General features: G+C 38.0%; 1 protein-coding gene and 1 non-coding gene across 2 annotated transcripts in view; one reads left to right on the plus strand and one right to left on the minus strand.

The window, feature by feature from the left end:
* The window catches only part of PGM2L1 (phosphoglucomutase 2 like 1), a 62,030-nt gene that overhangs the window by 13,227 nt on the left and 21,695 nt on the right, over positions 1-27,108 (plus strand). Inside the window, exons 2-5 of the mRNA XM_005903216.2 lie at positions 18,979-19,146; positions 21,506-21,612; positions 22,342-22,426; positions 25,520-25,603. Of these exons, the coding sequence (XP_005903278.1) occupies positions 18,979-19,146; positions 21,506-21,612; positions 22,342-22,426; positions 25,520-25,603 (444 nt within the window). The remainder of the gene's footprint in view (positions 1-18,978; positions 19,147-21,505; positions 21,613-22,341; positions 22,427-25,519; positions 25,604-27,108) is intronic.
* On the minus strand, positions 16,893-16,999 carry LOC138991036 (U6 spliceosomal RNA). The gene has a single exon (XR_011467083.1). It is a non-coding gene; the product is annotated as a U6 spliceosomal RNA (small nuclear RNA).

Consider the following 27,108-nt stretch of genomic DNA (forward strand, 5'->3'; position numbering starts at 1 on the left):
TGTTAGATTTTTGTATTAGGATTATGATGGCCTTGTAAAATTAATTGAAATGTTCCCTGCTTTATTTTCTGAAAACCTTTTTGCACGATGGTATTATTTTTTCTTTAAATGTTTGATAGAATTTGCCACCTAACCCATCTGGGCCTGAAGCTTTTTGAGAACAAATACAATTTCTTTAATAGATATTGGACTTTGGGGATTTTGTTTCATTAGTTTCAATTTTGGAAAATTAACTTTCCTCAGTTTATTTAGAGTTAATATTATACCACTAATATTGTGAGTTCTTGCAACAGTGTTGGCCCATTTTTTATCATCAATACCACCTCCATCCTTTATCATTTGTATCACTTTTTATAAAAATGTTATAGTTTTTGCTTTAGTCAGTCCTCTGCATTTTAAAGACATTAAGAAGAAAAAACAGTCTGTTTATATTTATCGAGCTTTCTACTATATCCAGTGCTCTTCGTTCTTTCCCCAAAATTCAAGTTTCCAAATGATATCCCTCCCCTTCAACTTAAAGAATTTCCTTTAGCCTTTATTATAATACAGATTCACTGGTAATGAATTCTCTTAGTGTTATTTATACATATGTTAGATTTCTTGGTATTGTCTTGGATACATCTCTGAGACTCTATTTTTATCTTTTTTCTCTCTGTATTTCAGAATAGATCATTTCTATTGATCTGTCTTCTAGTTCATGGACCCTTTCATCTCCATTCTGCTATTAAGACCATTCAGTGAATTTTTAATCTCAGATATTGTGTTTTTCAGTTCTAAAATTTCCATCTGGTTCTTTTCTATAGTTTCTATTTCTTCTGTAAGATGTCTCATCTTTTCGTGCATTCCAAGAGCATTTTTCTTTAAGTCACTTATAATAGCTCTGTTAAAATCCTTGTTGGCTAATTCTAACATCTGGATATGTTAGAGTTGGTCACCACTAATTATCTCTGCTCTTGAGAATGCATCGCGTTTCTCTAATTCTTCATTTGTCTGGTAATTATGGATTGCATCATGGACATGATGAGTGTTATATTGTGGAGAGCCTGGAATCCGTTTTTCCTCTGGAGAGGAAATATTTTGTTTATTTTAGTATATCATTAACTTGGTTGAACTCAGACTATACATGCTGTTTCCTGAGAGGCTTCTCAAATCTCAGTTTGTTTTTTTATCCTTAGCTGATTGTCTGTCCCACACTTATGTAGTAGAGGAGTCAGCTAGAGTTTGGGACAGTTTATGGACAGAATGTGGGGTTCTCCCTTTCTAAATCTCTCCTTTCTTGGATGTGTACTCCAGTGGGCATGGTGGCCCTGAATCCTGTGTGCTGTTTCTTCCGGCCATAAGGACCGTGGGATTTCCATTGGTATTTCAGCCACTGCACAAGGCTCTGACTACTGTCTGTTCTCAAAAACCATAAAATTAGGAAACTCATCTGTGCTGGTTCCTTCTCCTAAGTGTTAACTCCCTTTTAGAATCAAATCTGTATTTATTCACTCTCTCGGACTTTAAGGTCTTGTGGATTTTGTTTCTTTCTTTGTTTTTTATTTGGTCTAAGAGGTTACAGTTGTTATCTGTGGGAAGGTCAGATATGGTTGGAATTTTCTTGGTCCATACAGGAAACAGGTGGTACATGATATTTTTTATGCCATTTAAAATTATTTCTTTCTGTTTGCTGGTATAGAGAAATACAGTTGTCTTTTGAACATTGACCTTGTATCAAAAAACTCTTAACTATATTCTAGTAATTCTAAAAATTATTTATTCTCTTAGATTTTTTAATGTGCCCAATCATTTCATCTGCAAATTATGTGAGTTTTATTTCTTCTCTATTCTTGTACTTTTTGTCTGTTTTTCTTTCTTTATAGGTTTGACTAGGACTATAGGATTTTCTGTCTTGCCACCCCATCCCATCCTGCCTTCCTCCTTCTCATTCTCCTCCTCCTTATAGCTTGCCATTAACAGTTTCAGGAAGTTCCTTTCTATTCCTTATGTGCTGAAAGTGGAAAGTTTAAACTTACTTATATATATTTTAGGGTTTTGTTCCCTAGAAGCAAAGAGGAATTTCTGTGCAAGTGATTTATAAAAGGAATGCTCTCAGGAGAAACCTGTAAAGGAGTGAGGGAATCAGGATAGGGAAAGGAAAGAACTAAGCAATGATATAATTTCAGGTGAAGTTTAATTAATCAAGTTTAATCAGCTTGATTCTATGCTTTCTGGAGTGTTAATTGCACAATAGAGTTATACTTCTGCACCAAATATCATTAGCTGTTGGCCATGAGGGAAAGGTGTGTATCACTCTCAGGTCTTTTGCATAAGCTGGTTCCAGTCCTCCCAAGGAGGTTCTCCAGATAATGTTGTGTGTGTGAGCTCATAGCAGTAGTACCTGTAGCTGCTAGAAATGGACACAACCATCCAGTTAAGAGGGTCTCGGGAGAATCTTAATAGGATCTTAGCACACACATCCTGAGTTTTTCTATATTCCTTGTTTGCTAAGATTTTATCATATGTAGTAAGTGTTTTACTTTATTAGGTACTTTCTCTGTATCAGTTCAGATTGTCATTTGATTTTTCTTTTTAAACCTGTCAATGTTGTGGATAACCTTGATTAATTTTCAAATATTATACCAACACTATATTCTGGCATAAAAACACATTGTCATGATTTATTATTGTTTTTATATATTGCTGGATTTGGTTTGGTAGATTTTACTTAGGATTTTTGCACCTTTGTTCATTGGTGAGGTTAGACAATGATTTTTTCTTTCTGATGTTGTCTGTTGTATCTAGGTTAAGCTAGACACAAGAAAAGAATTGATGGGAGTATACTCTTTTATCTTCTCTGGAAGAGTTCTTTTAAGATTTGAATGATCTGTTTCTTAAATATACTTTGGAACTTGCCAATAAAGTCAACTGAGGCTGGAGGTCTCTTTGTGGGTACATTTTATGGTTTAATCTCTTGCATGTTTATAATTCTAATCATTTTTTTTCCTTGGACAAAATTGTCTATTTGTCTAAAATTTCAAATTAGAATTTTTGACTTTTCCAGAAAAGTGGGATTTTGTATACCAGAGAGTGAAATTGCTGGATCATATGGGTTTTTTTTTTTTTTTTTTAAGGAACCTCCATACAGTTCTCCATCATGCCTGTACCAATTTACATTCCCACCAACAGTGTAGGAGGGTTCCCCTTTCTCCACATCCTTTTCAGAATTTATAACTTGAGAATTTTTTGGTGATGGTCATTCTGAATAGTGTGAGGTGATACTTCACTGTAGTTTTGATTTGCATTTCTCTGGTGTTTAGAGGTGTTGAGCATCTTTTCATGTGTCTGTTGGCCATCTGTATGTCTTCTTTGGAGAAATGTCTGTTGAGATCCTCTGCACACTTTTTTTTATTGCCTTTTTACTTGTTTTGATTACAAATTTTTTTCCTCAATTTGTCTTTTGGATCTATTTATGTAATTTTTATCATGCAGAACATAATTATAATTTTATTGACAGATAATACTTGGGAGGTATGTCACACTTAACATTTTCTGTTTGTTGAACATCTTAAAGTGTTTCTAATGTTTGTCCAGTTTTGTTTTTTTTTTTGAGAAATAATCTATATACATCACTGTGTAAGTTTAAGGTGTACAGGACTTCCCTGGTGGTCCAGTGGTTAAGTCCATGCTTCCACTACAGGGGGCACAGGTTTAATCCTTGGTTAGGGAACTAAAATCCCACATGTCTCACAGTGATATATGGCATGATGGTTTGATTTACATATATTGTGAAATGATTACCACAGTAGGTTTAGTTAACATCCATCATCTCATATAGATAAAATAGAGTATTTCTGATTTTTTAAAAGCTGTTTTAAATCATGCTGAGAGCACTGTTTTGCATATCGCTTTTTTCCTCTGGTTTATTTCTGTAGCATATGGAAAGATGACATATACATGAGATAGACCTATTTCATTTTTGACCATAGACCATTAGTCAGACCATAATTGTAGCATGATTTCAGAAGAATATGAAAATTGGGCTTTATTAAAAAAGAAAAAGTCCATCTTATTGTTTCCTTTGTTGATAGTTTTCATTCTGATGGAAAAGTTTTTCCTAATTATTGGTAGTATTTTTACTACTAAGGCAATGGGACCCCACTCCAGTACTCTTGCCTGGAAAATCCCATGGATGGAAGAGCCTGGTAGGCTGAAGTCCATGGGGTCGCTAAGAGTCGGACACGACTGAGTGACTTCACTTTCACTTTTCACTTTCATGCCTTGGAGAAGGAAATGGCAACCCACTCCAGTACTCTTGCCTGGAGAATCCCAGGGATGGGAGAGCCTGGTGGGCTGCCATCTATGGGGTCGCACAGAGTCGGACACGACTGAAGCGACTTAGCAGCAGTAGCAGTTACTACTTCAAAATATATATTAAACATCAGGCCATGAATCTTTTTCTGGTACAAACTGAATTAAGTATAGTTATAGAATCTCAATTGACAGGATTCTAGATATCATCTTGTTTAAGCTCCTGCTCAGAATTAAAATGTCTAAAATATCCCTAATAGGTAACTTCATTGTCAGAATATCCCTGGTATAGGGGACTCTTGTCTCACTTGGGAGCTAGATTCTAAACTCAATAAATAATGAAAATTTCATAAAGTAAAAATTACTCTTGGAAAACTCTTAAATTGCCTATGAACTATAGAATATGTGACTTCAAGTATCTATCTTTATAGAGTAATATATAATAATAATAATGCATATAGTAGTTTGGGCTTCCCTGGTGGCTCAGTGGTAAAGAATTCACCCGCCAGTGTAGGAGACACAGGTTTGATCCCTGGGTTGGGAAGATCCCCTGGAGAAAGGAATGGAACCTGCTCCACTTGCCTGTGTAATGCCATGGACAGAGGAACCTGATGGGCTACAGTCCATGGGGTTGCAAAAGAGCTGGACATGACTGAGCGACTAAACAACAACATGTTCACTATATATAATGGAGCACATGCACAAAATGTAATTTTTAGCAATACTTTGGGAGGTAGGGCTAAGTACATATAGTTGACTATGTGTAAGTTAAGTGTATATGAAACTAATGTAGTACAATATTGTATAGTAGAAGGATTTCTGGGTCTAATAATGGCTTCCCTGGTAGCTCAGCTGGTAAAGAATCCGCCTGCAATGAAGGAGACCTGGGTTCAATCCATAGATTGGGAATATCCCCTGGAGAAAGGAACAACAACCCACCAGTATTCTGGCCTGGAGAAACCATGGACTATGACAGAGCCAGACATCCTGGAATGTGAAGTCAAGTGGGCCTTAGGAAGCATCACTACGAACAAAGCTAGTGGAGGTGATGGAATTTCAGATCCCAAAAGATGATGCTGTGAAAGTGCTGCATTCAACATGCAAGCAAATCTGGAAAACTCAGCAGTGGCCACAAGACTGGAAAAGGTCAGTTTTCATTCTAATCCCAAAGAAAGGCAATGCCAAAGAATGTTCAAACTACTGCACAATTGCACTCATCTAACACGCTAGTGAAGTAATGCCCAAAATTCTCCAAGCCAGGCTTCAACAGTACATGAACCGTGAACTTCCAGATGTTCAAGCTGGATCTAGAGAAGGCAGAGGAACCAGAGATCAAATTGCCAACATCCGTTGGATCATCGAAAAAGTGAGAGTTCCAGAAAAACATTTACTTCTGCTTTATTGACTACACCAAAGCCTTTGACTATGTGGATCACAACAAACTGTGGAAAATTCTTCAAGAGATGGCAATACCAGACCACCTGACCTGCCTCCTGAGAAACATGTATGTAGTTCAGGAAGCAACATTTAGAACTGGACATGGAACAACAGACTGGTTCCAAATCTGGAAAGGAGTACATCAAGGCTGTATGTTGTCACTTTGCTTATTTTACTTATATGCAGCCTACATCATGAGAAACACTGGGCTAGATGAAGCACAAGCTGGAATCGAGATTGCCGGGAGAAATATCAATTACCTCAGATATGCAGATGACACCACACTTATGGCAGAAAGTGAAGAACTAAAGAGACTCTTGATGAAAGTGAAAGTGGAGAGTGAAAAAGTTGGCTTAAAGCTCAACATTCAGAAAACGAAGATCATGGCATCTGGTCCCACCACTTCATGGGAAATAGATGGGGGAACAGTGGAAACAGTGTCAGACTTTATTTTTCTGGGCTCCAAAATCACTACAGATGGTGACTGCAGCCATGAAATTAAAAGACGCTTACTCCTTGGAAGGAAAGTTATGACCAACCTAGATAGCGTATTCAAAAGCAGAGACATTACTTTGCCAACAAAGGTTCGTCTAGTCAAGGCTATGGTTTTTCCTGTGGTCATGTATGGATGTGAGAGTTGGACTGTGAAGAAGGCTGAGCGCCGAAGAATTGATGCTTTTGAAGTGTGGTGTTGGAGAAGACTCTTGAGAGTCCCTTGGACTGCAAGGAGATCCAACCAGTCCATTCTGAAGGAGATCAGCCCTGGGATTTCTTTGGAAGGAATGATGCTAAAGCTGAAACTCCAATACTTTGGCCACCTCATGCGAGGAGTTGACTCATTGGAAAGGACTCTGATGCTGGGAGGGATTGGGGGCAGGAGGAGAAGGGGACGACAGAGGATGAGATGGCTGGATGGCATCGCTGACTCGATGGACTTGAATCTGAGTGAACTCCGGGAGTTGGTGATGGACAGGGAGGCCTGGCGTGCTGCGATTCATGGGGTCACAAAGAGTCGGACACGACTGAGCAACTGATCTGATCTGATCTGATTTTTAGCTGTAGTATGTGGGATCTTTAGTCGCAGCGTGAGAACTCTTAGTTGCAGCTTGTGGGATCTAGTTCCCTGACCAGGGGTTGAACCCAGGCCCCCTGCATTGGAAGTGTGGAGTCTTAGCCACTGGAGCACCAGGGAAGTCCCTGAAGCTTCCTGACTTCCAAGGCTAGATCATAAAAGGTAATGTAACTTCCCCCTGGCTTGTTTGTTCTTGAGATACTTGCCCTTGGAGCCATGTCACATATAGTGACCACTATAAATATGCAATTGACAGCCCCAGCTAGCCCCATCCTGGCTCTGCCCTTTCTAATTCATGACCCACAGAAACTATGAGAAATAAATGACTGTTGATTAAGCCACTAAGTTTGGAGTGGTTTGTTACCCCTGCCATTGTAATTATTATACCCTCCCTTCCCAGCACTGGGCTTACAATTTTGAAAACTCTTAATAAAAATTTCTAAGTGAAAAATGATATGGTATTTCAATTTTTATTTCCTTGATTACTGGGAAGAAGCTATTGGGTAGGGAGGTAATAGTTGGCATGCTAGCTATAGATATCATTTCAAACTTAATAAATAAGTCTAATGCTGAAGTCATTATTTCTCTACCCTCAACTTGATCTTCACCTTTTTCTCTCCAATTTCTACTCATGTTTCAGTTCAGATATTACTTCCAGCTAGCTTTCCCTGGCTCTGCTCTCTACCTTTCAATCCATTCTGGGTTAGAGGCTTATCTTATGTGCTCCTATAGAACCCTGTTACTTACTCCTATTTTAGTACTTTTTATATTTGATGTGGTAATTGCCCTTTTACTTATTGTTATGCTTCAGTAGATCTTGAGCTTTACAAAAGCACTATCTTCTTGTTCCCTATAGCATTTGCTGTGCCTAGCATATAGTGTGGAGAAGGAAATGGCAGCCCACTCCAGTGTTCTTGCCTGGAGAATCCCAGGGACAGGGGAGCCTGGTGGGCTGCCGTCTATGGGGTCACACAGAGTCGGACACGACTGAAGCGACTGAGCAGCAGCAGCAGCAGCAGCATATAGTGTGTGCTTAAAAAGGAGATATTTTTAATTAATTCAACAAACATTTGAGTGTCTACTGGGTACCAGGTTCTGTTCTTGATAGTGAAAATACATTAATAATTAAAACAAAGTAATATTTTGATTGATCACAAGTAGTATATATTTGTGATTTAATTTAACCTCAAAGATAACATGAAATTATTTTTCCAAAGGCCTTTATCTTAAAAAATATATCCACTTAATTAGAAAATTCATTTCAATTGGGAATTCAATTTGATTGCATGGTTACTTAAACCTGTTCTAATATTCTCTTTCTCTAATATTTATGTTCCCTGAAAGAACATGGCTATTTTGTCACTATGATTCTGAGTCAACACATCTTCTGTGTACAAGGTACAAGTTAGCTACTGTGGGATATACAAGGTTGTTGAAAATATGGTCACTGCTATCAACTATGAAGGCACCACCATTATGTAGTTGGGCTTCCCTGGTGGTAAAGAATCCACCTGCCAATGTAGGAGACCTGTGTTCATCTCTAGGATGGGGAGATTCCCCTGGAGAAAGAAATGGCAACCCACTCCAGTATTCCTGCCTGGGAAATCCCATGGACAGAGGAGCCTGGCAGGCTACAGTCCATGGGGTGGCAAAAAGTTGGACTCAGCCTAGCAACTGAGCACATGCCACCATTATGTAAGTGATTACTCTTTTTAAGGAAATTTCTACTATCATCTGTTAACCTTTATTTTAATACTTTGAGTGACATTGCACTTGGGATTGTAGCAAAAATATAAGCATAGTTATTTTCCCCATAATGTTTGCAAAATACAGACTTTGATGAATGTTGATTTAATGTATTAATGGCAAGAAGAATGCTTAGATAGGTAGAAGGAGAAATGATAGGGGATGAATTCAGTGTATTGAAAAACTATTTTATTGGGAGTCAAGAAGGCTCAACCTTATTTCACATCAGGACACAACCATCACCTACTGTATTAGGGTACAGCCAAAGCTGTGTAGCAAAGACTATGCAATGTAATGGCTCAAAGCAGAGAGAAGATAATTTCTCTCATACCCTTCAGAGGTCAGTGACTGACCAGGGCTGGTGGAGGGGACCTGTGCCATCCTCAAAATGTGACTGCCACTACTGATCCAAAATGGCTGTAACCTATGGGAAGAAGAATAAGATTTAGGAGAGTGTACACTTAATCCTTTTCAGGGAAAGACCTGAAAATGGAACATATCATTCCCACTTTCATGTCATTGGTCAGAGTTTAGTCACATGGTCACACTTATCTGTAAGGTAGACTGAATAGCCCTTAGCCAGGCTGCTGTGTAAGTACCTAACTGTATGATTAAAGGAGAGAGAAATATTGGGAGACATCTAGCAATTGGGTGCTATTACCAATCTGGGATCCTCAGATTCCTGACTTAACTGTCAACCTTGTAAAACACCTTGGGAAACTTATATATGTGTCTGCTTATCATCCATTTGAAATACTAAGTTCTTTTTGTTTTTGATTGAAATTAGGAGTGTATATGGTAGTACTTGAGGAGGGCATGGCATTCCCACTCCAGTATTCTTGCCTGGAGAATCCCCATGGAGAGGAGAGCCTGTCGGGCTATAATCCATGTGGTCGCAAAGAGTCAGACACGACTGAGCAACTAAGCACATGGTAGTACTTAAGATATGTTTAATTTTTAGCAATTGGCAATTGTCCTTGATTTAAATTTTGTAAATAAACTGATGTATTTTGTTGGACAAAAATATTTCCAAGTATGAACTTCATTGGAGAAATAATTAAAGAGCAATGAAGAAGTTAAACTGTTGACTAGATTCCAAAGTGAATCTACAATCAAAATGTTAGAGTTTGAAAGGATCTTTTCTTTCGTCTTTAAAAAAAAAAAATGCATATAGAGAAGCTATATACCAGAATGAGGTCTTTTCAGATTAAATTCCAACCCCTTTTCAGATTAAATTTCAACCCCTAAATTGTACTGATGAGCTTCAGAGAGAAGTGTTCAGAGAGAGACCTGTCCAAGGGCTCATAGTTTATTTGATAAAAGAGACTGAGTAAAGAACTCAAGGCTTCTAAGTTTTAATCTGTTAAAGAAACTGACAACAATATGGAAAGAGTAAGCTCAGCCAGGATACTGCATAAGCCCTGAAGATACAGAGTGAAGTAATTTCTTTCAGTCTACCACCAAAAAAAAGTTTTGAGTGGTACGTGATATTCCTCTGTGAATACTAAACTAGGGCAGGTTAGCTGTAGTAGCAAATACTCCAAAATTTGTTGGCATATTTGTGAGGTAGGAGGTAGAGGGGAATTTTGCTCTGTGAACCACCTATTCCATCTTGATGCTACACACTCCTATAAGTCCTTGGAGCCCTCTCTCTTTTGTGGGTTCATGAGGAAAGAGAGGATGGGGAGGGGGCAGAGGTGGCTGGTGGTAAGGGAGTGTTTAATGGCCTGGATTGACACACATCTCTTTTACTCAGATCTATTGACCAAAACTCTGTCACATGATCTCATGTAACTCTAAGGGAGGCTGGAAGATATATTCTATCTGTGCGCCCAGGAAGAAGAGCAGAACATCATTCCTATTTCTTACAAGAGAGGATACTAGAGTAAAATTATCTGTTCAAAGTACTAGTAATAGATGCTACTGACTGGAGATTTAATATAGTCCCTCACATGATCTCTTACTGTAGAACTTGAAAAGATAATCTAAAAAGCTGTAACACTCTACTGAGAATATAAGGTCTAGGAGGAGGTCAAATGATTTGTTCCAGATTGTCTAGCTAACCAATTGCAGACTCAAGATCAGAACCACTCTTCCTAGAATCATAAGGTCTGTGGTCTCTTCATTACCCTGCAATGACCTCCTGAACTAGTTGACCAACAGTTGGGTTCTTCATTTGTCAAAAAAGGTGAGATGTATCAGAATAAATAAAACAGTGACTATTTGAAATGTTTTATTTTGATTACCTTATATGAGAAATATTTTTATTTAAACCTTTATAGAGATATATATTACTATGTCACTGAATAGTCAGCTTCAATTAAGTGTATGTGCTTTGTGATTAAAAAAAACAACCCAAGAGTTAAAAAAAAGACTGTTTATGTAATATTAAGCTTTGAAATAAACTGATTGTTTTATATTTCACACTAATCTTGGCATAATCAATATTATACTTAAATGGTAACAATGTATTTTTTTAATTTATTTTCTACTTTTGGAGTACTTAGCATCTTTATTTACTGCATATGATTTTTATATTCATTTAGTGATTATTATTCAGATTTTATTGTCAGTTGTTATTAAGTAAATATCATTTTTATGACGTGTAGTCATTCAAGTTTTTTCCTAAACCAATTTAGTTTACATTTATTTCCATAATTTTTTAAAGATGGAGAAACTAAATTTAGAATTAAACCAAGATTAAAGGGAAAAAAATTATTGCTTTAACAAGAATGTATTTTGGACTCAGTCAGGAAGCATCTGGTTTGGAAAACACGTTCTGCATCAGGACTCTACACTTGGATCTCCAAGCTGGCTGACCCTCAGAAGTAAATGTCAGTTATATTCACCCTTGAGATTTTCAGATTGCAGTTTCCTATTTTAACTTGTCTAGAAATAAAAAATAATTTTTTTTTCTCTGTAGTTAATATAAAACTGATGTTTACTGTATAGACAGTCATCTCCATCAGAAACATTTAAAAGTGTTATTTACAGTTTTGTAATTTTAGATATATTTGAGTTACTAAAAAATCAATTTTATATGTTGTCTCCTATTTAGATGCTTAACAATATTTTTTTAATTTATTCATTTTAATCGGAGGCTAATTACTTTACAATATTGTATTGGTTTTGCCATACATCAACATGAATCCGCCACGGGTGTACACGTGTTCCTAATCCTGAACCCCCCTGCCACCTCCCTCCCCATACCATCCCTCTGGGTCATCCCAGTATACCAGCCCCAAGCATCCTGTATACTGCATCGAACCTGGACTGGCGATTCATTTCTTATATGATATTATACATGTTTCAATGCCATTCTCCCAAATCATCCCACCCTCTCCCTCTCCCACAGGGTCCAAAAGACTGTTCTATACATCTGTGTCTCTTTTGCTGTCTCGCATACAGGGTTATTGTTACCATCTTTCTAAAATCCATATATATGCGTTAGTATACTGTATTGGTGTTTTTCTTTCTGGCTTACTTCACTCTGTATAATGAACTCCAGTTTCATCCACCTCATTAGAACTGATTCAAATGTATTCTTTTTAATTGCTGAGTAATAATCCATTGTGTATATGTACCACAGTTTTCTTATCCATTCATTTGCTGATAGACATCTAGGTTGCTTCCATGTCCTGGCTATTATAAACAGTGCTGCTATGAACATTGGAGTACACGTGTCTCTTTCCCTTCTGGTTTCCTCAGTATGTATGCCCAGCAGTGGGATTGCTGGGTCATAAGGCAGTTCTATTTCCAGTTTTTTAAGGAATCTCCACACTGTTCTGCATAGTGGCTGTACTAGTTTGCATCCCCACCAACAGAGTAAGAGGGTTCCCTTTTCTCCACACCCTCTCCAGCATTTATTGCTTGTAGACTTTTGGATCGCAGCCATTCTGACTGGCATGAAATGGTACCTCATTTGGAATTGTTAATATATCTATTCTTTCTTCGAATTACAGGCTTCCTAAGAACAAAAATTAGGTTAGAACTGATTGTGAGATATAACAGAAAATACTTTTAGGCTTTATTCTAGTAGTTGTGCAATTAAATATTAGGAAGTGCACTCAGTAACCTAATAGCATTAATGTCTGGTGATCGTTTTTATATTTATATAGCTATAATAAAAAGGAATATTGTTTGCTTTGTAGCTGGAGTTAATTATTGTTAGAAGTATTATTAACCTGCCTTACATAATTATTTTGTTTATAGTGAAATGGTACAGGCTTTAGAAATAGAGAAAAAGAATGGGAATGACTAGCGATCTCTTCAAGAAAATTAGAGATACCAAGGGAACATTTCATGCAAAGATGGGCTCGATAAAGTTCAGAAATGGTATGGACCTAACAGAAGCAGAAGATATTAAGAAGAGGTGGCAAGAATACACAGGAGAACTGTACAAAAAAGATCTTCACGACCAAGATAATCACGATGGTGTGATCACTCACCTAGAGTCAGACATCCTGGAATGTGAAATCAAGTGGGCTTTAGGAAGCATCACTATGAACAAAACTAGTGGAGGTGATGGAATTCCAGTTGAGCTATTTCAAATCCTAAAAGGTGATGCTGTGAAAGTGTTGCACTCAATATGCCAGCAAATTTGGAAAACTCAGCAGTGGCCACAGGACTGGAAAAAGTTTTCATTCCAATCCCAAAGAAAGGCAATGCCAAAGAATGCTCAAACTACCACACAATTGCACTCATCTCACATGGTAGAAAAGTAATGCTCAAAATTCTCCAGGCCAGGCTTCAGCAATATGTGAACCGTGAACTTCCAGATGTTCAAGCTAGATTTAGAAAAGGCAGAGGAACCAGAGATCAAATTGCCAACATCTGCTGGATCATCGAAAAAGCAAGAGAGTTCCAGAAAAACATCTCTTATTGACTATGCCAAAGCCTTTGACTGTGTGGATCACAATAAACTGTGGAAAATTCTGAAAGAGATGGCAATACCATACCACCTGACCTGCCTCTTGAGAAATCTGTATGCAGGTCAGGAAGCAACAGTTAGAACTGGACATGGAACAACAGACTGGTTCCACATCGGAAAAGGAGTACATCAAGGCTGTATATTGTCACCCTGCTTATTTAACTTCTGTGCAGAGTTCAGTTCAGTCACTCAGTCATGTCCGACTCTTTGCGACCCCATGAACCACAGCACGCCAGGCCTCCCTGTCCATCACCAACTCCCGGTGTCCACCCAAACCCATGTCCATTGTGTCAGTGATGCCATCCAACCATCTCATCCTCTGTCGTCCCCTTCTCCTGCCCTCAATCTTTCCCAGCATCAGGGTCTTTTCAAATGAGTCAGCTCTCCGAATGAAGTGGCCAAAGTATTGGAGTTTCAGCTTCAACATCAATCCCTCCAGTGAACACCCAGGATTGATCTCCTTTAGGATGGACTGGTTGGATCTCCTTGCAGTCCAAGGGACTCTCAAGAGTCTTCTCCAACACCACAGTTCAAAAGCATCAATTCTTTGGTGTTCAACTTTCTTTATAGTCCAACACTCACATCCATACATGACTACTAGAAAAACCATAGCCTTGACTAGACAGACTTTTGTTGGCAAAGTAATGTCTCTGCTTTTTAATATGCTGTCTAGGTTGGTCATAACTTTCCTTCCAAGGAGCAAGCATCTTTTAATTTCATGGGTGCAGTCACCATCTGCAGTGATTTTGGAGCCCAGAAAAATAAAGTCTGACACTGTTTCCACTGTTTCCCCATCTATTTGCCATGAAGTGATGGGACTGGATGCAGAGCACATCATGAGAAATGCTGGGCTGGATGAAGCACAAGCTGGAGTCAAGATTGCCGGGAGAAATATCAATAACCTCAGATATGCAGATGACACCACCCTAATGGTAGAAAGCAAAGAACTAAAGAGCCTCTTGATGAAAGTGAAAGAGGAGAGTGAAAAAGTTGGCTTAAAACTCTTTCAGAAAACTAAGATCATGGCATCTGGTCCCATCACTTCATGGCAAATAGATGGGGAAACAATGGAAACAGTGACAGACTTTATTTTGAGGGGCTCCAAAATCACTGCAGATGGTGACTGCAGCCATGAAATTAAAAGACACTTGCTCCTTGGAAAAAAAGCTATGACCAACCTAGACAGCATATTAAAAAGCAGAAACATTACTTTACTGACAAAAGTCTGTCTAGTCAAAGCTATGTTTTTCCCAGTGGTCATGTATGGATGTGAGAGTTGGACTATAAAGAAAGCTGAGCACTAAAGAATTGATGCTTTTGAACTGTGGTGTTGGAGAAGACTCTTGAGAGTCCCTTGGACTGCAAGGAGATCCAGTCCATCCTAAAGGGAATCAGTCCTGAATATTCATTGGAAGGACTGATGCTGAAGCTGAAACGCCAATATTTGGCCACCTGATGCAAAGAACCAACTCAGAAAAGACCCTCATGCTGAGAAAGATTGAAGGCGGGAGGAAAAGGGGATGACAGAGGATGAGATGGTTGGATGACATCACTGACTCAATGGATACGAGTTTGAGTAGGCTCCGGGAGTTGGTGATGGACAGGGAGGCCTGGCGTCCTGCAGTCCATGGGGTCACAGAGTCAGACACGACTGAGCAACTCAATTGAACTGAACAGGCTTTAGAACCGGATCAACCTGGATTCAGATCCTGTCTAGACTGGCAAAATTAGCTCAGTGTTACAAGTCTCCTTCTCTAAATCTTAATCTTTTCATCAATATGATGGTAGTAATACTACTAGCAGTAAGATATTGCAGTGAATATTCTTGTATGAATGAATCTTGTTCATTTGAACATATTACTGTGGACAGAGAAATCTATGGGCCAAAAGGCATATGCAGTTTGATATTGATAATTGCTGCAAAATTCTCTCTAAAAAGACTATCCTAATTTCAGTGTAACTAACTGTATGATACTGCCTTGTATCCTGTATAGTACTGGAGTTTTTCAGTCTTTTCATTTTTTTTATTTCTTATGCCTATTTTTAAATGTTAATCCTCTTCAAATCTCTTTGACCTCTGTATCAAATTTGGTGGTATAATACAGACATTGGAATAATATGTAGTAGCCCAGATAATTTTATTGTTTAGATTTTTCTCTTCATAGCTATTCATATTTTATTTTATTTTTTTATTTTTTTTTAAATTTTATTTTATTTTTTAAACTTTACAAAATTGTGTTAGTTTTGCCAAATATCAAAATGAATCCGTCACAGGTATACATGTGTTCCCCATCCTGAACCCTCCACCCTCCTCCCTCCCCATACCATCCCTCTGGGTCGTCCCAGTGCACTAGCCCCAAGCATCCAGTATCGTGCATGGAACCTGGACTGGCAACTCGTTTCATACATGATATTATACATGTTTCAATGCCATTCTCCCAAATCTTCCCACCCTCTCCCTCTCCCACAGAGTCCATAAGACTGTTCTATACATCAATGTCTCTTTTGCTGTCTCGTACGCAGGGTTATTGTTACCATCTTTCTAAACTCCATATATATGCGTTAGTATACTGTATTGGTGTTTTTCTTTCTGGCTTACTTCACTCTGTATAATGAGCTCCAGTTTCATCCACCTCATTAGAACTGATTCAAATGTATTCTTTTTAATGGCTGAGTAATACTCCATTGTGTATATGTACCTCAGCTTTCTTATCCATTCATCTGCTGATGGACATCTAGGTTGCTTCCATGTCCTGGCTATTATAAACAGTGCTTCGATGAACATTGGGGTACACGTGTCTCTTTCCCTTCTGGTTTTCTCAGTGTGTATGCCCAGCAGTGGGATTGCTGGATCATAAGGCAGTTCTTTTTTTTTTTTTTAATTTTATTTTATTTTTAAACTTTACAATATTGTATTAGTTTTGCCATATATTGAAATGAATCCGCCACAGGTATACCTGTGTTCCCCATCCTGAACCCTCCTCCCTCCTCCCTCCCCATACCCTCCCTCTGGGTCGTCCCAGTGCACCAGCCCCAACTGTTCTCCATAGTGGCTGTACTAGTTTGCATTCCCACCAACAGTGTAAGAGGGTTCCCTTTTCTCCACACCCTCTCCAGCATTTATTGCTTGTAGACTTTTGGATCGCAGCCATTCTGACTGGCGTGAAATGGGACCTCATAGTGGTTTTGATTTGCATTTCTCTGATAATGAGTAATGTTGAGCATCTTTTCATGTGTTTGTTAGCCATCTGTATGTCTTCTTTGGAGAAATGTCTATTTAGTTCTTTGGCCCATTTTTTGATTGGGTCATTTATTTTTCTGGAGTTGAGCTGTAGGAGTTGCTTGTATATTTTTGGGATTAGTTGTTTGTCAGTTGCTTCATTTGCTATTATTCTCTCCCATTCTGAAGGCTGTCTTAAAAATATGGAACGCTTCATGAATTTGCGTGTCATCCTTGCGCAGGGGCCATGCTAATCTTCTCTGTATCGTTCCAATTTTAGTATATGTGCTGCCAAAGCGAGCACAGCTATTCATATTTTAATAGTAACTCTGTATTTGTTAGTTTGTGCCATTTATGAAATAGAGACTCCTTAAGTCAAGGCATGCTCACACTCTCTCTCTATATATATACATATATGTATATAGACATACATTTTTAATCATATTATAATTTCAGTTAATCAAAATTTCCATGTCTTCTCATTAGTTTTTGGCATGTATCCCAATAACTTTAATTTTCACTATTACTAGAATACATTTTTGTTTAAATTATATATTAACATGATTTTATTTCTCTGTAAGTGCAAATATACTCTAATATTTAGTATCTTCCATATGTCTTGGCTTATCATTCTGAATATTCATTATCATTGTATAGACTGTAGATATAGACAGTCTAAGAAGTTAGTTGGAAAAGGCAACGGCACCCCACTCCAGTACTCTTGCCTGGAAAATCCCATGGATGGAGGAACCTGGTAGGCTGCAGTCCATGGGGTCGCTAAGAGTCGGACACGACTGAGGAAATTCACTTTCACTTTTCACTTTCATGCATTGGGAGAAGGAAATGGCAACCCACTCCAGTGTTCTTGCCTGGAGAATCCCAGGGACGGGGGAGCCTAGTGGGCTGCCGTCTATGGGGTCACACAGAGTCAGACACGACTGAAGCGACTTAGCAGCAGCAACAGCAGCAAGAAGTTAGTAGGGACTAAATCCATATTATGTATGGTAATGGAAGAGAGAAGTTATGGTTTACCTTATTTTTTTATTTTTGACTCTTCTAAAAATAAAATACTGGAAAATTCCATTTAAGTTTTATTCTTATTTATAATTGCATTTCAATTCAAAACTTGCTACTCACTTGTGAAGCACTATTTTCAGTTATAGGCATCCTTAGCTTTATGAAAATAACTTGAAGTATGTGCTAATGAAATAGGAATCCTAAAATGAAGATGTTGGCAATTCTTGCTTCACAAGCCAAGTTTGAACTGAATTTTTATTCTCATCCTTAAGTCCACATTTAAACTTAAGACCTTTTTATGGTCAGTTTTTGCTATAGATATTGAACAGTTTTCTGTGATTTTAAAGAGCAGTAAGGCTTATCTGCGAGGAGAAGGCAATGGCACCCCACTCCAGTGTTCTTGCCTGGAGAATCCCAGGGACAGGGGAGCCTGGTGGGCTGCCGTCTATGGGGTTGCACAGAGTTGGACACGACTGAAGCGACTTAGCAGCAGCAGCAAGGCTTATCTGCGACTTCCCAGTTGGTGCAGTGATAAAGAATCCACCTGCCAATGCAGGAAATGCAAGAGACACAGGTTCAGTCTCTGGGTGGGGAAGATCCCCTGGAGGAATAAACGGCAACCCACTCCGGTATTCTTGCCTGGAAAACCCCATGGACAGAGGAGCCTGGCAGGGTATAGTCTTTGTGGTGTCAAAGAGTTGGACATGACTGAGAACACACACACGCACACACACACACTCACACACACAAGGCTTATCTGATCATTTTGAATTATAGATGTTTAGGAACTATTTAATAGGCATGTTGTGATAACATTTATTTAATAGCTCCCACATTTCTTTTAAAACTGAACATAGTAATAATTGATGTCATTTTTGACTAAGTTTTATTTTGGGTCCATAGCTCTTAAGGTTGTCAGTTTGTTAAAAATTTCTTAAATATAGTATTTTTAAAATATGATTAGAGATATATAAACCACCCTTAATAGGGTGTGGCCACTCTGGGGACTCAGTAAATGGCAGGTGTTTTTTTTATTACTGTTGTTGTTGCTCAGTTGCTCAGTCATGTCCAACTCTTTGAGACCCCATGGACTGCAGCATGCCAGGCTTCCCTATATACTAATATTATTAAGTAGCATTGTGGAATTTATAGTGAATGCAGAACCTTGTAACATACGAATAAAACTTATTGGCTCCTCAGAAGAGCTTCCTATTAGGACTCTACTTGTGATTCTGATTAAGTTTTAATGCATCTTTTTTTTAATAGAACCCGAAAACAAAAGAGCAAATTGAAAATTTGTTAAGGAATGGGATGAACAAGGAGCTGCGAGATAGGCTTTGCTGCCGAATGACTTTTGGAACTGCAGGACTTCGTTCTGCTATGGGGGCAGGATTTTGCTATATTAATGATCTTACAGTAATACAATCAACACAGGTAAGTATTATTATTATATGTGTACTTTTATCACTGTTTTTTGCTTTATAAATTAGGTTTTTTTAAAAATAGTAAAAAAGCTTTATATCCAGCAAGATACTTTCTTACAAATAAAAAATGTAATATAAATTCTGACCTTTGGTCTTAACACAAGACTCATCTTAGAGGTCATGTGCGTAGGGTCACAGACTGAGGTTCTGGTTATTTTGGTTGCCATCGTCAACTTCCTGACAGTATTACTTCACATTTCAAACCAGGAAATGGTTATTGACATTTTCATTTAATACAAAGAAGCGAACTTAGAAGGTGATCTATTTTGGCATGTGGCCACTGATAAAGGTTAACCACAGTATTTGGAAATTTTAGTTGAAAATATTTCCCTTTAACATGGCTTTCCGTATAATTTGAGAGTTAAGACAGTGTTGATATGATTCAGTTTATTTCTCCCCATTTTTATGCAATTTATTCTAGAAACAATTCTCTTTCCAGTGAATCATCTTTAACTGTTTCAGGGAACTCCACTTTGGAGACCAAAATACATTTGCTGCTAAGTCACGTCAGTCGTGTCCGACTCCGTGCGACCCCATAGACAGCAGCCCAACAGGCTCCCGTCTCTGGGATTCTCCAGGCAAGAACACTGGAGTGGGTTGCCATTTCCCTCCAGTGCATGAAAGTGAAAAGTGAAAGTGAAGTCGCTCAGTCGTGTCTGACTCTTAGCAACCCCATGGACTGAAGCCTACCAGGTTCCTCCGTCCATGGGACTTCCCAGGCAAGAGTACTAGAGTGGGGTGCCATTGCCTTCTCCGAAAAATAGTCCTAAACTATAGAATTGCTCAGTAGATATAATTCTAATCAATACTGGCAAACAATAAATCTTATTCTGAGGAAATTCTCTAAATTCAATGGCTAATGCAGGGGTTTGGGAACAAACAATGACAAGATGACTGAATAGTGGGATACTTGCTAGCTCCTGTCCCCATCCCCTTTCTTTTCCTGGTTCAGAAATGCTTCAGTTAGATCTTTTTTATATGTTGGGCTTCCTCATAAGATTTCATTTTGACTGAAGATTCCTTGACTTTACAAAAAGGAGTGGAGGAGGTGTTTGAAAATCAGTTTCTGCAGAAATGCAAATTTTTACAGGAAATGAGATTCCAATATGTGAAGTAGAAAAGCCAGATTGAATCTGATTCTTAAACTCTAGCTTTTTTTCAGAACCTAGGTATAGTGGAATAAGATAAGATGGATTTTTACACCAGAGTATGAGATTCTGTGAGATTTTAGGATAGCATCATCATTAGAAATAAATAAGTCGGTCAATTTGGGCTGTATTGCATGTGTGAGTGCACATGCACACACAGACATACTCACTCATAAGGAGTAGGTTGGAAGAATAATTATACTTGAAAGAACTGTGAAAGAAGGGTCCAGAAGTCACTGGGACCTCATTTGGTACTGGCACCATAGTTACCTGGCAGTGCCTGCCATATCATAGGTCTTCATTAAATTAGTATAACATTGTGAATGAATGGCCTTGGGCAAGTCATTAAATGGAGCTTCAATCTTATTTTGTCTCCTCTTTTCTGGAAGAGATGGACAAAAATAAAACTGGTATCTGCATTTCTTTTCAGGGTTATTGTGAGGATTAAATGTGGCAACATTCGAGAAATTCGTTTTAAAAATGTTAGTTTTGTATAGTTGAAAGTGTTTATTAAAGTTAGCAAATCATTCATAAAATAGTTAAATGGCTTTGGCTTATTGTGGTATTTTCAATATTAAATGCTTTATTCCACTTTTTGTCCCCTTTGGTGCAAATTTTCCTTGTTTATAAGATTTTCTTTGTGATTTTAAAACTAAGGAATGGGATCAGCCATCTTAAGAAATATTCTAATGAAGGTTTATATTGCTGATTTAAAATGTTGATGTCATAAATAGATCAACTCTTATGGTTAGCTTCAATCTTATGATTTAGTAAGACCTAAAATGGTCAAACTTCCATTCTCTAGAGCCTTAATGCAAACAGCAATTTCTTTTGGTTCTTCTAACAGTTTTTCTTTTTTAGCATACTGACTTTCATGTCCCATCATTTTTTCCCTAATGTTTTATGCATTGTATTATATTTAACAGTTTCTTGATATTTCTGTGTATCAAATGTGTCCAAAACTTCAGGAAACGGGTGTTCGTCATCTCACATTTGAGGATTGAAGATTGTTGCTCTCATGTTGGTGAACACAGGCAAAATGAGGAGGCCAGTTCCCTGGGAGCCAATTAGCTGCACACCACACATAAAAAGCATAGATTTTAAGTCACTGAAAATGCAGGCATTACTCAGGAATTAATCTTTTTTGTTTATCTGCTTCAGGGGATGTACAAATACCTTGAGAGGTGTTTCTCAGACTTCAAGCAAAGAGGCTTTGTAGTTGGGTATGACACACGGGGTCAAGTAACTAGCAGCTGCAGCAGCCAGAGGTACAGTATTAATTGTCTCAGAGATTAAGCTGGATTGGAATAAAATCTGAAAAAAAATTTATGCCCAGTAGTAGGAGTTCTGAAACAGGAAACTGTCCCAAAAATGTCATCACATGCTGGTGTTTATTTAGAGCTGAAACATAAGCATTTCAAAGATAACCTTTGGTTTTTACAGAAAAGAGTAAATTTTTAAATATTTAAAGTTAGTATTTACAATGACATCGTAGATTATCTTATGATTTTATTCTTTTGGCAAAGGCATTGGGTAGCAATATTATGTAAGTTGTATTCTCTCACTATATTCCTATTTTATTAGATTTACCATATTTTCACACATAGATAATCATGATCTAGTGATACTTTTTTTAGGGGGTAAATAGGTATATTGTGTTTATCAAAGTCTCTGGTTTCACTTTCTTTCCATGTTTTTTGCCTTTTGCAAAAGGAAAATTTTATTTCTTAGTAAAATAGCCACCAAAAGCTGGATCAGGGAAAAGGAGGAAATTAAAATGTCAATTCTGTTCCTTGTTAAAGTTCCTTTTAAAAAATCTTGTTTATTAACAATTTAAAGTTGGAGCATGAAGCTTAAATAACTAGTGATTATAAGAATTGATTGGATTAGATTGCTGTATATTCAAAACAATTGTAATGCATTTATTTTGTGGGAGGTTGGTTTTTTTTTAAGTATGATTAGCTAAGGACCAAGTGAAATTTCTGTCCCTTTTTCAGGCTTGCTAAGCTAACTGCTGCTGTCTTACTGGCCAAAGATGTTCCTGTGTATCTTTTCTCAAGATATGTTCCTACACCTTTTGTAGTAAGTGTGTTATATCATTGATCATACAGATTGCTACTCTTGAAAAAGTATTTCTTAAACAGGGTTCAAATCTTTGTCATTCATAAAGTTCTATATTAAATAATATGAAGGACCTAAAGAAAACAAATATTGCTCTGACTTTATTTTCATTCAACACACATGTGTTGAACCACCTAAGAATTTGGTCTATAACAAGTTGATAAGTCTACAGTCATGGCGGGGTATTTTAATATTCTTCTTTCAGAAACTGATTTATCAAGCAGGCAAAAATTACTATAAAACACTCACTTGAGTGTTTTATTTCTTCTTTAAAAATTCAAGAGTGTGAACAGTGCTTGCTTCTTGTCATATAACTTAACAATGAGTGTGCATCTTTTCTATGCCTTGGTGAATTATCAAAGTCCCTTCTAAGTCTGGGTTAACTTTCCACATTTTATCTTTTGCACATTCAATGTTATAAAATGATTTTGAGAATTCCTTTTTTGCCAGTATCCTTTACTTTAGGACAACCTCATCATTTTCATCACAACCACATCCTTAACTTATACCCATACATTCAACCTTCACTAAGCTGATCTGATTGCCCATGTGGAGTCTCTTGAATGACAACAGTGTCAATGTTCCCAGTTATTTTTCTATAACTTCATTTATGATTGATTCAAATGTCACCTCCACCATTATCACTTTTTGCTTCTTTGCTGCACTTTCATCTTTGTTGGCCATTTCCTAATTTCAGTCATCCAGTTTTGCAAAACTGTCACATGGGTTATCTCTGGGAGGTAAAGTGGCAACACAGCTACATGTTTTGCTGTCTGTGCAATAGCTCACAGATGCACAGTGACCAACAGTGACATGATCAGTTACTAATCATGATGGCTCTCATAGGACATAGTTGTTTCAGGCTGAAGAGCTAGGAGCCAAGTTTTTACTTCATATAGGCAACTGAAATTTGAGCATGTTTTTAGGAGACTGGTATTATTTACTTAAGCATGGTATCAGAAATTCATGTGTATTGGAACTTTGCAAAGCAATGACTGTCTGGATTTTAAGAGCAGCAATGAAAACACTTAAGTAGCAAAAAAAAAAACTATGAGATTTAACTAAAGCTCTACTTAAAGGGAAATTTATAGTCTTGATGATGAATATATTAGGAAAAAAGTTTTAAGTAATGAACTAAGACTTTAGTATGTTAGGATAAAAACAGAATAAATCCAAATAAAATTTAAAAAATAATAATGGTAAAGGAAAAATCAGCTAAATAGAAAACAGGAGGGTATCAACAAAAGCAGGAGTTGGCTTTCTGAAGAGACAAATAGTAAAATAGACCTTTTGGCAAGGGTACTGAACTAAAAAAGAGAAAAGACAATCCCTGGTGGCTCAGATGGTAAAGAATCCTCCTGCAATGCAGGAGACCTGGGTTCGATCCCTGGGTTGGGAGGATCCCCTGGAGGAAGGCATGGCAACCCACTCAAGTATTCTTGCCTGGAGAATCCCCATGGACAGAGGAGCCTGGTGGGCTACAGTCCATGGGGTCGCAAAGAGTTGGACATGACTGAGTGACTAAGAACAGATTAAGAAAACCACAGTATTCTGAATGTGATGCAAATAAATGTGAAACTTAGGAGAGCTGGCCAATTTTCTTGAATAATTAATACATCAAAACTGATAAGAAATAGAAAGCCTGAACAGACCTGTAGTCATTAAAGAAATTGAGCTGATTTTTATTAATCTTCTCAAAATAAAAATGTCAGGTCTACATGATTTTGTTGACAAGTTTTACCAATTGTTAGATGATTAGATAATGTCTCCATAATCTGTTACTAGGGATTTATTGGACATATACAGAGTGGATCAAAGAACTGAAGGAATTTTTAAACAATTAGCTCTAATGAATGACAGAAACCAAGGAAGACCCAGAAATTTGAACTTTTTTGTAGAAGTCTGCCTCTGGGTTATACCATTTCCATCTGTAACTATGTGTTGGCCTTCCTCTCTTATTGTAAGTGGATCTGCTCTAGCTGCTAGGGAAGTTGTTTTTGGCACTCTTTATCAGCATGTCTTTGAGTCAGAGGAAATCTACTTACAGCAAAAACATCTTGGAGAAGAACTGGGTTTTATAAGCCAGGCTCTGAGTTAAATCATCAAAGGAATAGGTTACTGTAGTCAGATCAATGTCATGTGCCCATTCCTCCATGGCCAGGAGGAGAGAAATTGGATGTGATGGTAGAATGGAGGAACATCTTAGGCAAATAAATAATAACTGTGATGAAAAAGGGAAATTCAACCTGGCAATTAACTTTGGGAGAAATGGTAAATTGATTTTTATATGCTATAGAGGCCACAGAGTGTATGTAAAGATCTTAAAATCAAAAGGCAAGGGACCTATGTTCCACGCTTACATAATTCTTGCTTATGATTATATAATATTTAATAAACAATACACAGTGTGTAAAATATGATAGATTAGATGATTTCTAAATTTACTTCCAGGTCTAATATTTTATGATTAGATTCCCCTGTCATATCTCCAGAGTCTGGTGGAATATCTGGCATGTAGTAGGTGTTTGTTAAATATTTGTTAAAGGAACAAAATAATTCTAAGACTAAGTTAAATGAGACTAGGGGGAAAAAAGCATTCAGTCTAACAGGTGGTTGCTGCTGCTGCTGCTGCTAAGTCACTTGAGTCGTGTCCGACTCTGTGCGACCCCATAGACAGCAGCCCATCAGGCTCCGTCCCTGGGATTCTCCAGGCAAGAACACTGGAGTGGGTTGCCATTTCCTTCTCCAATGCATGAAAGTGAAAAGTGAAAGCGAAGTCATGTCCGACTCTTAGCGACCCCATGGACTGCAGCCCACCAGGCTCCTCCGTCCATGGGATTTTCCAGGCAAGAGCACTGGAGTGGGTGCCATTGATAATAGTTAGATGGCTTTAGTTATATCCCACCTAGTGAACCTGGAGTTGATTATTAAAGTTTTAGGCTATTTATATCTTAATGTCTTTTCCAGTTATTTAATCAAGTATTTGTTTATTTATTCTTGTGTCAAATGTATGAGTAGCCAGGAAACAGAATTACGGTGTTGTTGCTTTTTTAGCCATATGCAGTCCAGGAACTCAAAGCAGTTGCAGGTGTGATGATTACGGCATCTCACAACCGCAAAGAAGACAATGGATACAAGGTAAACCTTGGACTCTTCATCTTTGGTTATTTCATAGTTCTTATTTTATTTAAATAATATGTGCTGAGTATATTTTCTACAATGGGAACCAGGCTTAGACATTGGAAACAGAAAGATAAATACACTGAGGCTGCCCCTTAGAGAATGGCTTCCCAGGTGGCTCAGTGGGTAAAGAATCTGCCTGCAATGCAGGAGACACAGGAGATGTGGATTCGATTCCTGGGTGGGAAAGATCACCTGGAGAAGGGCAGGGCAACCCACTCCAGTATTCTTGCCTGGAGAATCCCATAGACAGAGAAATCTGGCGGGCTACAGTCCATAGGGTCACAAAGAGTCGGACACAATTGAAGCTACTGGGTACCACCACCACTCAAAGAATGTGTATCCTTCCTGGCCCTTATTACATCTCAGTACGTGTTATTGTACTTTATATACTTATGTACTATTACAAAAGTCTCTTCAGTGGTCTTTACCTCTGATATCTTACTGCCCTTGATTTCCCCATCCCATCCCAAATCATCCTCTCTACCATTTCAGAGATAAAATCATTTTGTACCAAGAACTTGAAGAATGAGTGAGAGTTTGAAGGAAGAGAGCTGGAGGAATGGTACTTTGACCTCATTCTCCTCCTTTCCCTCCAGTCTTCTGCTGGGACTCCCTGTTGGCCACAGAATCTGTTTGATATGTCAGGCTTCATGGCAGAAAGCAGGGTGGGGAAGGGTGCAGAGTGCTCAGAGGGGCAAACAGAAGATACAGCAGTGTTGAACCAGCGTCTGGGGCTCCTGGCTCATGAGTGTATGATCTAATATTTCTTTTTCTTCTTGTGTAGGGGGGCACTCCAGGCACACTGAGCTCTGGTTTACTGGGGAAAAGAATATTTTATACTAATCTAAGATTTTGACCCTTGCCAGCTAAGTGGGGAGTATTACCATTTACATAAGCAGTGAAGAAGCTTAATACATTAGTTTGGGACATAATTAAGTTTGAGGGATTTGTGGGTCAATCAAGCAGCAGCAACCTGTAGGCAGTTGAATATGCAGATCTGTTGTTCAGGGGAGAAATTTGGGATCACTGTACATATTATGTTAGAGCATTTAAGAGTATTTGGAAGTTCTTTATTTGGATGGGCAGCCCAGAGACAGTGTAGGTTAGAAAAAGAGGTCAAGAATGGATCCCTAGGGAATATCAACTTCAAATGAAGGGAGAAAGAAGAGGATCTAGAGACAGGACAAAGACAGGAAGAGACTGATGTTACAAAAACCAAAGGGGTAAGAGAGTTGCAAGGAGGAAGAGGTCAACTGTCAAAGAGTGTAAAGAACCCAGATCTGTTCTCTGATCATCAGACTCCTACATCCAGCTGCCAACCTGATATCCTTTGGGATGCCTAACATGTCTCAAAATTAGTATCTCTAGAACAGAGGCCTTGATTCTCCCACAACCTGCCATATATACACTCAAGTGTGTTCCTTCCCAAGTCTTACCCATCTCTATAAATTCAAACTACC

The sequence above is a fragment of the Bos mutus genome, chromosome 15 (assembly GCF_027580195.1).
Source record: "Bos mutus isolate GX-2022 chromosome 15, NWIPB_WYAK_1.1, whole genome shotgun sequence".
Taxonomy (NCBI): domain Eukaryota; kingdom Metazoa; phylum Chordata; class Mammalia; order Artiodactyla; family Bovidae; genus Bos; species Bos mutus.